Source organism: Solanum lycopersicum, chromosome 1 (assembly GCF_036512215.1).
Source record: "Solanum lycopersicum chromosome 1, SLM_r2.1".
NCBI lineage: Eukaryota > Viridiplantae > Streptophyta > Magnoliopsida > Solanales > Solanaceae > Solanum > Solanum lycopersicum.
Window position 1 is genome coordinate 76,696,564 of NC_090800.1, and position 13,137 is coordinate 76,709,700.

General features: G+C 29.5%; 2 protein-coding genes across 2 annotated transcripts; one reads left to right on the plus strand and one right to left on the minus strand.

Moving 5' to 3' along the window:
• Positions 1-7,775: 7,775 nt before the first annotated feature.
• LOC101259194 (S-adenosyl-L-methionine:benzoic acid/salicylic acid carboxyl methyltransferase 2-like) lies at positions 7,776-9,563 on the plus strand. Its single transcript, XM_004229481.5, has 4 exons — positions 7,776-7,933; positions 8,008-8,433; positions 8,821-9,075; positions 9,165-9,563. Exons 1-4 carry the CDS (start codon positions 7,859-7,861, stop codon positions 9,492-9,494), a joined length of 1,086 nt encoding a protein of 361 aa, XP_004229529.1. The 5' UTR covers positions 7,776-7,858; the 3' UTR covers positions 9,495-9,563.
• Positions 9,564-11,307: 1,744 nt separating this feature from the next.
• LOC101254237 (aspartic proteinase CDR1-like) lies at positions 11,308-12,700 on the minus strand. The gene has a single exon (XM_004229540.5). The coding sequence runs from the start codon at positions 12,696-12,698 to the stop codon at positions 11,397-11,399; it is 1,302 nt and encodes a 433-aa protein (XP_004229588.4). The 5' UTR covers positions 12,699-12,700; the 3' UTR covers positions 11,308-11,396.
• Positions 12,701-13,137: the final 437 nt, after the last annotated feature.

Here is a 13,137-nt window from a genome sequence, read left to right on the forward strand (position 1 = left end):
GCGTTACGTAAATTGAGACATAAGAAAACACATATACTTTTTTAAAAATTACGTTGAAAGTAATATAAGCACAGTAAGTAACAATCTAAAATATTTAAAAATTTGATTTAGTTTGTCAATTTCATATGTTCCACGACCTAACTCAAATAAAATAATATATATTGAACCCGTGCTTACACGGGCCATTGTAACTAGAATATATGTAAAAGCAATTGTTGTACCAAGACACTATCTTTTTTTTTTTTTTTTGTCCTACACTTTAAATTAAGTAATTTAATAATTAAAAATGTTACGTTAGATCACATGTAAGTCACACGTTTCAAAATTAAGCATATAGACTAACACATTGAGCAATATGTTGAGACTCTTTAGTGAGCATATGGACCAACAGAATAATAGGTTTGAAGTTACGTTAGAGCAATATGTTGAGACATAAGAAAACACATATACTTGGAATATTAATACAGTTTGTTTTGATTACATCTTTATTTTTATTCGCAAAAATAAGCATTGTATTCTTGTTCTTATTCTTATCCAAAGAAATAAACACATCCATCTTTTTTTTTACTCTCCTAGTTGCTTTTTACTTAGCAATCACTTTCACCATAGCTTCACTTTTATCGGAAGCTAAAGCAAAGTTGATCTTAGTAAAGTCAATGTACAACATTATCCAGAATAATAGGTTTAAAGTTTCTTCGAGGTAATATATATGTAGATTTTATAAAAAAAATTGTTAATTCACAAAAAACGCACTTGTAATACAAATAATGCGCACATGACATACACGTATGACACACCTAAAAACTAGTTTTATTAAATATTCTTAAAACTATTTATTAATGTTTGACTTTAAGCCACTAATTAATTTCATTCAATATATATGTGATTTTTGTAAGATAAAATTATTGAAAAGATATCTACGTCAAATGCACACGAGATGCACATGTAACGCACACATAGGCTAGTTTTATTTAATATGTTTAAGATTCACCCCTGCGACCGTAAAATCATCAGATCATGTTGATTACTTCAACAGAAAAAATAATAATTAGAATTTAAGCTTATTTTATTTATTTTTATCTATATCTTCTATGAAAAAAAATTATTTTTTAACGAAGTCATATTTTAGATAAATGTTGTGTTCTTATTTTGAAAGGAGGATATATATGTTATATTTTATTAATACATCATTTAATTGGATTCGAATCGACTTAACAGTTGTCACGACCCAAATTTTGCAAGTCGTGATGGCACCTATGTTCCCAACCAATAGGTAAGCCAACCCAACATATTAACCCAACTAAACCAACAAATGAGTAAAAAAGACCAACGCTTAGCAAGAATCTCCAACATTGAGTTCCTTATAAGTACGAAATGCGGAAGATAAAATATATCACCCCAAGAATTGGTGTCTTAAGTACAAGAGCTTCTAAAATTCGATGCAAGTCTGAAACTAAATGACAAATCTAACATAAGGGATATCCTGTTTGAATACTAATAACAGAATAAATAAAAGATAGAGGGAGGTGTGGGCCACGGAACAGCCAAGCAGCTCACCACAACTCCAAGCTCGGACTCAAATTGCTCCACGAGATGTGGAATCGAATCTGCACCACAAAGAGTGCAACAAGCGTAGTATGAGTACGAAACCACGTGTACCCAGTATGTCTCATTGACCGACAACGAAGAAGTAGTGACGGGAGTTATATAAGAAAATAAATTCTTAGATTGTACAAGTATATATATATATATATATATATTACACTTACTATTTAAGTTTCATCAATAAAGGAAATCAACATTTAATATTTTCCAAACACCAAACGAAACATATAGTCATCAAGAATGAATGATGGAATGAAATGCAATGCAATATGATGCCATGTAATGATATGTCTCAGAATACCCAGTACTCACTCAACTGTATATACATGATACTCCTCGGAAATACATCGAGAGTTCATGACCCATGGGGGACTCGCGAGGTCCATATACCGACACGGACGATCTCCACGTGTCTGTGCGGACGATCTCAACGCACTATCATAATATCAAACAATTTTCGCACGGACGGTCTCCACGTGCCCAAATTACAATCTTAACATCTCACCATCCCCAGCACGGACGATCTCCACGTGCCCAACTTATACTCAGTCTCATCTCTATGCATGTGCACAATATTGTTTCAATAGAGGGAATGATGATGCATCTCAATCAATCAATATGAATATAATACATAACCACCTCAATTATCTTAACTATACGGGTGAAATAAATAAAACACAATCACACAAGGAATTCAAGTCAATAATATATCAGCTAATGCCCATATGCTTTGGCATTCTCAAATTTCAACCCACATTCTATAATAGAAATTTTCCGTTTTATAACACCGGTACTCGTACCAATGCCCGTCACACCATTGATACGAGACCACCATATTTTCCCCTTACCCCTTTGTCTATTTTTATTTTTAATCTTTAATTAGGAAAACGTCCTTCAACAAGTCTAACAAGTCTTAACATACCTTAGATGCCGAGCTTGTGCCACGAATCTTTTAAGATTTTTCCTTTCCTTTTCGCAAGGTTTCGGAACGTTCCCAATCTACCAATTTTGCAATATTCGTAAGTAAGCAATTTTTGTAGACATTCAAATTATTATATGTCTATCATAGACGCTAACACTCACTCATTTTTTTCAACAAACTCCAAATCTTGATATATATTGGCATGTCAAATTTTTCATACTTGCTAAATTTCAAGCCAAGAACTTAACTCTAACCTCTTCAAATGGACTAAAATTCAATGTTAGATCATATAAAATAACAACTAATAATTAATTACCAATCCCAATATATATTAAAAACTAGCATTTTAATATACGAATAAAACACGAACCAACTTCCCACCCATTGGCAGAAGTGGAACGCCCCTCCCCCCTTTTCACATTTTTTTTTCTTCGTTGGCACTGCCCATTTCAAACATCTCCCATGCCAATCATTGGCATATGGTTGCCCAATGATTGGCATCCATTTTTATCACCCCCACTATATAATCCAAACATAAAAAAAAAAAACTTCCACCATTAATTTCCAATTAAAAAATCTATTATCATTGTATACATTATTATTTTTTTTTTGCAGAAACCCATTTGTAAACAAGTGCCAATTTTCTAGAATATTTATCAAATTCCAATCATTGGCAATCATTGACAATGATCGGCTCAATCTTATTCCTACCATTCTAAAACTAACAATATATATAATAAATTCTTTTGACAAAATCACAGAAAACATTAACCTGCAGCCATTCAACTATTCGACTTCGATCGATTTATATATATATATATATATATATATTTTTGAATACTAACCCAATTGCTAACAATGTAATATAATTTAGTAATCATCACCAACTTACCCATTATTTCTTATCACCCATTATCAATATAGCATAAAATAATAACATAATCCCAAGCACTCCGACAATATATTACGATATATAGAATTGAAAAGAACGAATATCTCATATCTTTACCTGAACAATGGCTATTGATTTTTCTCCCTCTCGCTGGTCGCCTGTGGTAAGGTTTCGCCTCCCCACTTTTCGTTTTCCTTTTCTTCTAAATAAGAAATTATTAACCGTGAAACTCCACTAACATACTATCTAATTATTTATTTAATAAAAGTTTCATCAATTGGGTACTCATAGTTATCTAATAGTTTAAAAATACCCCTTTAAATTTTCAAAAGGAGTCAAACTAGTCCTAGTTCTCAAAACGACCTAGCGGATCGTTACAACAGTAGTGTGGTTTCTTAGAGGATAATAAAGTTTGAGATTTGTGATTTATCGAAAAGAGTTATTTCATATTTTATTATTTACCACTTATGAAATTCAGATTTTTGATGAATATATGAATTTGAGACAGATTTGCATTAAATGGGATATGTGATTGTCTGGTTAAGATTTCAGAGTGCAATTTATATATATATATATATATATATATATATATATATATATATATATATATATATATATATATATTTATTTATTTATTTTCTAACACTCACATTAGTTATTTTTTTACTTTTGATGCACTCTACTTATTCAAATTTTTGATACTTAAAGTAATAGTCGGTCAAAAATATAAATAAATAGCTGAAAAGTGTTGAATAAAGTATATTACAAATATTCTTTTATTTTTTTGTAACTTTTCATATTAAAATAAGATCTACCAAGTTATCAATTTTTTGAATCATATTTTATGATTCTAACTCTTATTTTTATTTAAAATTTATCAACTTATTACTTATAGAACTATATTATCGATTCATATAATAATTGTGTCAATAAAATAATGTTTTCAATGTTAAATTGATAAAATCTTGCTTCAAAATAATAATTAAAAACATTATTTGAAAAATGATTTATAAAAAGATATTAAGCAATAATTTACATCTACAAAATTTAGAAAAATAAATAAATATAAATAAAATTTATTTAAATTTTAGACCTCTAATTCAAATTTTGCTTTAGGCCTCGAATTATATTGAACCGTCTCTGAAGAAAATTACAAGGCATAGAATAATGTTCATATTAGAGGCAACATAATAATTATTCAAATGTACATTTAGATTCAAACATTTTAATTTTGTTAATAGACAGTGTGGTTTTCATTTGCATAAATGCTCTTATCTGTGGGTGATTTTTAATTTTTATACTCAAATTTGATGATTTTTAAGTTTTTTTTTAAAAATACTTTAAGTAAAAAATAAGTGGACAAAAATAATCCTGAAACCAATCTAATAAATTATTTATTTATAAAATATAAATTTATATTTTCGTATTATAATATTTTATAATTTATATGGTAAAAAACGTAGATTTGTACGAAAGTGTAAACGTATTAAGATAAAACTCTTCCTGTTAAAAGCAACACTTTAGAGTGTGTTTGGTATGAAGGAAAATATTTTCTAGAAAATGTTTTCCAATTTTCCCATGTTTGGTTGGGACAAAAGTTTTGGAAAATGTTTTCCAAATCAACTCATTTTCCTCAAAATTAAGAAAAACGACTTCCCTTCAAAAATTAAGGAAAACATTTTCCATAACTCTCCTCTAATTTCAAATTACATTTTTTTTTTAGAAAAACATCAATTTTAAATAAATTTTTTCAATTTCAAAATTTTATTTTTTCACCTGATCTTTGACCCTCCCCCCACCAGCCAGCGCCCCCAACCCCAACCCCTCCCTAAAAAATTAATTTTGCTTTTTAAAAATATTTTCAACTTCAAATTTTTATTTTTAAACTCCTACCCCTCCCCCCTCCCGGCCAGCCCCCTACCAGCCCCCAACCACCCTAATCCCCAAAAAAATTAATTTTGTTTTTTAAAAATACTATCAACTTCAATTTTTTATTTTTTCACTCCTATCCCCTCCCCTCCACCCCCCACCACCCCCCAAAAAAATAATAATTTTGATTTTGAAAAATGTTTTCATGTCATAAATTATTTTTTACTCTAGTAAAATTAAAAGATGTCTCTCAAAAACATTTTTCATTCATAAATCAAACACTAAAAATCATTTCCAGAAAATATTGTCTACTCACCAACCAAACATGAGAAAATAAGTCAAAAATCCACTTGTTTTCCAGGAAAACATTTTCCATGGAAAACATTTTCCTCCATACCAAACACACCCTTACTGTTGCACAAACTCGCTGATTCTTTTAAATATTTATAATTATTTATAGATAATAAATTAAATTCTTCGAAAATTATTAGTGGAAAATATTATGGGTGATAGGCAACTTTTACATATAGTAACATAAAGTTTATATTTGTATGCTGTAGCAAAGTTTGCATAATTGCACTCCATAGCGAACATATAAATGTATAATTCGCTATACATATACAATTTGAAGCGAATTGTATAAAACGAGAAAGAGAAAGAGAAAGAGACTTGGACAGATAATTGTATAAAAACGAAGTGTATAAAATGAATTGTATAATTAAAAGTGTATGGAACGATTATATACAATTTGAATTTGTATAAAATGAGAAAGAGAGAAAGGCAAAAGAGACTTGGGCACGAAATATAAATTGAATCGGGTTGTATAAAATGAGAAAGAGACAAATTATATACAATTTGAATTTGTATAAAACGAGAAAGAGAGAAAGGCAAAAGAAACTGGCAGGGGGAATATTTTTATTCTATAATTATAAGTGTATAGGACGAAAATATATATATTACATGTGTATATACAATTTTCTCTCGCTTTATACAAACAGAAACACAATTTATATACTTCGCTTCTGTTTGTATAAGCGAGAGAGACGAGACAAATTAGGGAGAGTAGCAAGCGAGATTTGGGAAAGGGAGAGAAGGTAACAAAAATATATATATATATTTATACAATTTCCTATGTTTTATACAAATAGAAACAGATTTTATAAACTTATATTTGTATAAAAGTGAGAGAAAGCGAGCAAGAGATGAAGCAAGAGAGGAGAGTGGCGAGCGAGAGTTTGAGGGAGAGAGGTGACTGGCAAACAGTATCAAAGGATGGTTATAGCAATTAATTTAATTTATTAGTTTGTCATTAAATACAATATTTTCAAATATTATTTAGTCGAATAACGTTATATATAAGTTAGAACGTATATTATTTTGAAGGCAAAAACTACCAACAATTTTCGTTTTTTCAATTTATATAGCTCCACTTGTCCTTGTATTTTTGCCGTGCGTAACTTTAGTGATGCAATATGATATTATGATATAAAATTATAATATGAAATTAAAGTTTTTATTTGATATGCGATTTGAAGTTTTTGTGTGGTATATTTTCTCATAAAAGTAAAAATTTCATAAGTTGTAAAACTATTAAAATATTTTCAATTATTTATTCAATCTTATGAATAAACAAATAAACTATTAAATTGCAAAATAAATTATTACAAAGTCATTAAGGTGAGTCTTGTTTAATCAATATAGACGAAAAATTACATTTTAGTTAACCATTAAAATAATAGTAATAAATTTGAAAAAAATTAATTAATTATATATGTATATATATGATAAAATAGAAAATTGATTTAAAGTTAAAATAAATTGTATGTTGGTGAGAATTAATGATATGATCATAAATTTTATTTAAATATGAAATAAATGAATAATATATATAAATATGGGACAATTTTAACAAAATATAAACTTGTAAATCAATTTTCGTATTTACAGTATTTCAAATCGTGATATAAACTTTCAAATCATTATTTTTGAAGAATATAAAATTTTATCTCATTATATAAATTTACATATCTAAATATTAATTTTATCCCATAATTTTATATCGCGACATGTTATTAAATGACCATTGCCTACTTAATTTGACGTAATTTTCAACTACCAAAAAAAGGTTTGGTCTAATCCAAATTTATAGTGATGGAATGTATTGTCAATTTTTACGGCGCGCAAAATCTCAACCTTTAGGGCTATAAAATCTTTTGCATTTATTATCCCCTCCAATTTAAAAGCCTACTTTGATTTAAAACGGAGTATAAAAAAAGAAACAAAAATTTTTAATTTTTTAATTTAAAATTAAAGTTATGTTAAATGTATCAAAATATCTTTTAATTTTGTGATCTTAAACATCATGTGAAAAATTAAAGTTAAATATTAAAAAAAAAAGAAAACTTTTTTGAAACAGACCAAAAAAATAGAATTATTCTATATTACATTAGAAATATCCGACAAAAAAAAAGAAAAACAGCTTGCTAAAATCATGATATAAGTCAAAATTACATCTTACATACCAAACATTACATATTCCATAGAGAAATCCAAGAGAAGAAAAAAAAAAAATGGAAGTTGCTAATATTCTTCACATGACTGAAGGAATTGGAGACTCTAGTTATGCAAAAAATTCTCTGTTTCAGGTATCATCACTCAAACTTTTTAATTTTCGTAATAATTTTCAAATTTTGATAATTTAATTTTGAAATATGTTCAGCAAAAGGTGATCCTCGCAACAAAATCAATAACATGCGAAGCTATATCTGCTCTGTACCACAGCCTTTCAACATGGGAAACCATACGCATCGCCGAGTTAGGTTGTTCCTCTGGACCTAACACTTACTTGCCAGTTCTCCAACTCATTCACACTATTCGAGAAAAATGTACAGAAAATGGCCAAAAATTGCCCGAATTTCATGTTTTTTTCAATGATCTTCCTGGCAATGATTTCAATACCATTTTTCGATTGTTGACAACATTCTATGAAGATTTGAAAAAACAGAATATGAGATCAGAAGATGGATTATTTGATCCTCCAAATTGCTTTGTTGCGGCAGTTGCTGGTTCATTCTATACTAGACTTTTTCCTTCCAAAAAACTGCATTTTGTTCACTCTTCTTACAGTCTTCACTGGCTATCTCAGGTATGCTAAAATAGTTTAAAAGAACAAATAAAACAAAGTTAGTAAAATTGGATTGAGTCGGGTCTTGACCTAGTTATTATCTTAATTCATTATGACCCGTCTAAATTTAACCCAACCCACTCAATTGTCTCACCTAGGTATGTTGTTTCACGCAAACACATGTATAGATTTTTAATTACATTATATATATAAACTAACTGAGATTTCAAGTTTAAGCACTAAATGCATTTTTATATATCGAGTCCCTCCTCGGATTGTACTTGTGAAATTAGACTGATATGAGGTATATATATGTGTGTGTTGTTATCATATTTAATTTAGAAAGAAAATGATGTAGTACTTATTTCAGGTAGCTGACTGTAGGTACGTTTTGGATTGTATATATAGGTGCCTGATGGAATTGAGAATAACAAAGGGACTATTTATGCATCAAGTACAAGCCCATCAAGCGTCCTCAAAGCATATTCCAAGCAATATAAAAGAGATTTCGCGACTTTTCTCAAGTATCGTTCAGAAGAATTGGTGAAAGGTGGACGTATGGTATTAGCCATGCCTGGTAAAGAAAATGAGCATCACTTAAGCAATGTGTGTCGCTTTATGTTGGAGCCTTTGGCCATCGCGCTCAAAGACTTGGTTACAGAGGTACGTAAATTCAAATTAGTACTTATTATTAGAAGTTTGTGACTTTAAACATGTCATGACGTTCTTACTGAGTATGAATTAAATACCAGGGATCGATAGAAGAAGAGAAAATGGATTCGTTCAACGTTCCAACGTACTCTCCATCTCCAGCAGAAATACAGTATGTAGTTGAAAAGGAGGGATCTTTCACTATTGACCTTTTGAGAACTTTAGAACACCAGATGGATTCTAGTTGTGAAGGTTACAATGAGGCACAGAGTGTAAGAGCTTTTGCTCAACCTTTACTTGTTAGTCATTTTGGTGATGATAATAAATTGATGGATGTTGTGTTTAATAAGTGTAGAGAAATTTATGCCAATACTATGGCCAAAGAGAAGAATATTTTCACAAATGTTATAGTCTCTTTGATTAAGTCTTAATAAAATCACTTGTGATGTAATAATACTCGAGATTAAAGATAATTCCAGTGTTGTCACTCTTCTTTCAAACGTGTTTGATTACATTTTTTTAAGCCGAGGATTTATTGGAAACAATATCTCTGTCCCACGAAGATAAAGTATACGTATATCATATATTCTTTTCAAATGTGATATATGTATATGAGGAGGCCTAGTAATTAATTTGGGCCAAAAGTGTGTTTGCTAAATTAATCAAGAATCAATGAGTAGTGAGTCAATTAATGTAATTAATTTGCTTATATGGAGTAGTGTGTTTGTGTGTTTTTCCCTTTTGGGTGGGTGGGTGGGGGGAGGGGTTAATTACTGAAGTTATTGTTGTTGACTTCTTGTTATTTTTTTCTCTTACCAATAATATTATTCACTATACACTGCACAATTTTAAGAAATTATAAACAGAGGAATAAATTTTATTATATCACTTTTAAATATCAAAATTCAATATCTTGAAAAATATAATAGAGAAATGACAAGGTAAATTAGGAACTAAGTTGTAAAATTATTAATTGATTTTATAAAATAGACAAGTATTATTGAATATCTCAAAATAGTACAGTGGACAATCATTGTTGGATGGAGGAATATTAAAGGTCCTTTTGGCCATAGATTTCCCAAATAATATTTGGGAAAATTTTTGGCAAAAAATGTTTGTCCATATAATTCGTCATTATTTGAAAAATATTTTTGGCAAATATCCCAAACTCTCAAATACTAGTTTTTTCTAATATTTGGGTCAAATCTCATTATTTAAGATCTTTTGAAAATTGAAATTTTATCCCAAACTTTTATCTTTTACAAAAATATCCTTTATAGTAGTTGTTTGTGTTGTATTATATGATTTTTTACATGAATACCAAAGTAATGATGAAATATTCAGTAAATATTAAATGATGATATGCTTGTTGATGAAAAATTGGTTCACGATTTATAAAATGATGCTTGTTGCACTTATTCCAAACTACCACATTACTCTAGTGTCATAAACATTATTTTTATTGTTGCAACAAACATCCAATTGATTTGTAATACAAACTTATAGTTAGTTTTGGTAGTTTCTAAAACTTATGGGTATAAAATATATTTTTCTAAAAATGTGAAATATATTTCCCAAATACTATGCCCAAACACATGGTGAAATTTCACCCCAAATTTTCACTCAAATAATATTTGTCAAGAATATTTGGAAATCTATGGTCAAACGCTAGCTAAATTTTGGGATGAGCCCGTTTTGATCGACTTTAAAAAAATACTTTTAAGTCAAAAATAAAAAGTCAAACTGAAATGACTTGTAAGTCAAAAAATAAAAAGTAAGGAATACCTACTTTTGGTTTTCGATTTAGTTTAAGTCATTTTTTACCTTGCCAAACACGTTATAACTTATTTTAAATCATTTTTTACTTATTTAAAATTATTCTTTATATTTGTCAAACACTTTTAGAAGTCAAAAACCGACTCAAAAGTAGGTTTGATCGACTTTTAAACCAATTCAAACGGACTCTAAGTCTCAACTGGGACAATTAGAAAACTTTGAGTAAGTTATCAAAAATATTTCATACTTTCTCTGTCTCATTTTACTTGTCAAATTTTGACTTGACACACATGTTAAGAAAACATTGATTGCTATAGTGTGTTTATCATTTTACCCCTATTTTATTGATTGAATTTCAAGTATCTTTACTTACTAAATTTTTCAAAGACAATAGAGTAAAAATGTTCTTTCTTGATTAGTAAAAAAAAGAAAAAAAAACTGAACAAGTAAAAAGAAACCGAGCGAATATAATTTATGTGTTTATTTGGAAATTGAAGAGTCCAATCACATACTTTTAGATAGATATAATCATATAAATATCAGACATATAAACCTTGTTACAATTTGGCACAAATTTGGGGTTTAAATGAAACAGTCTTCTTGTCAAGATCATAGGCAACAAAGAAATTTGTTTGTGCTATATTCCCAAATATAGGCAAATGTTTTGCTGGAGCAAAAGCAAGGCAAATAACGTCATTTCCAATATTAACAAAACTATTTAACGCTTCCAACTCCAATTTTGCATTTTGAAATTCAAATATCACCGGAGGAACATCTGAAACACCCAATCCTTGATAACACAATCGCAAAAATCGCGTTGTGTTGCTTCTTAGAGGCTTCAATTTTATCTCGCGCTTCATTATTCTCTCCATCTCTGAGTACATATGTGTTGGTAAAAACGTAAACGTTGTCCCCGAGTCTATAGCAATCTTCCCTCCCTTGTGAGCTTTCTTCGATGTGTTATGAAATCGAATCGTTGTATTCCTAATGGTGATTCCTAGTAACTTTAGGAAATAATATACCTTTGGAGGTTTCAAAAATAATGGGGTTGTAACCATATGTTTAGTTGAAGAAATCAAGGCTTCATTTTCACCAAAACTCAATCTACTAGACACATTTAATTGGAAAAATGGGACTAAGCAATAGGAAAATTTATGCCCAAATTTGGATTTAATTTGGGACACAAGTGAATAAGGTGAAGCTCCAAGTCCAATAATTCCAGCTGGTTCAGTATCAAGTGTAGTGATATCATTCATCCATCCACAACCAAAAGTTATGTTGGACATAGACAATCTGATTGGATGAGTAGTATTTGTTGCATCGTCAAATGTGAACGTCTCACTAGCTAGATCACCATAGCTGTACGATTCATCGTTATATCTAGCAGAATATAAACATGTATTTCTCCTCGTATAACAAGAGCCTCCCGGAAGACTCGTGCATTCAGTAGAGTTGCAAGTAATTGGTCTATATGTAGACGAATTTTGCGGATTGAAAATTGGAGTTCGTTGTTCGTAGCAATGGACACAAGGTTCACATTGTATCCATATAAGATCACTACCTGTGTCAACAGCAACTAGTTTGGCACTTGGTTTAGTGCCAATTGAAATTTTCGTGAGATATACTCCGTGTATATCAGGAATTATAGAAGTTGATAATTTAGACCATAAGAAACTTGCCCGATTGATGGAATGTTGTAACGCGTTGTACATTAGTTGCCTTTGATTTAAGGCAGGGTTATAGAATGGCGATTTTGGTGAATCGCGATGAATGAGTTCAATGCTAAAACCATCATTTTTGGATTGAGCAAAATGAGAGAGACTTGCAAGATAGAGTGAGATGAAGTAATAGAGTTTCATGATTATTTTTTTTTTTGTGATGGGAGTTTCAAAAATCTCACAGATATAATTTATATATAAAAAATTGTAGATACAAATTTATGACTTGTTGATTGTGGTCTAGTCCAACATTAATTATTTTTTCCTTCATAGTAAATTTTTCAGTTTTTATGTTGACTCATCTTAGTGTCAATTATTGCATGGATTAGTTCATATTGAAAGTATCTAATGCAGATTACACAAAGCAATGAAATTTGAAATCTTCTCCTCATATTTAATAAGTTGAGCCCATATTATTGCTATTGGGAAAAAAGGGCCCAACTTATAAATCTGTTTTTTGACTTCATTAAAATGTGAGGATATATATAATGAAGAATGCTTTTCAATTTTTACCTATTTATGTTTGAAGGTGAAAAATAAGTTTCCTTAAAAATGACATGTTTGAAGGTGAAAAATAAGT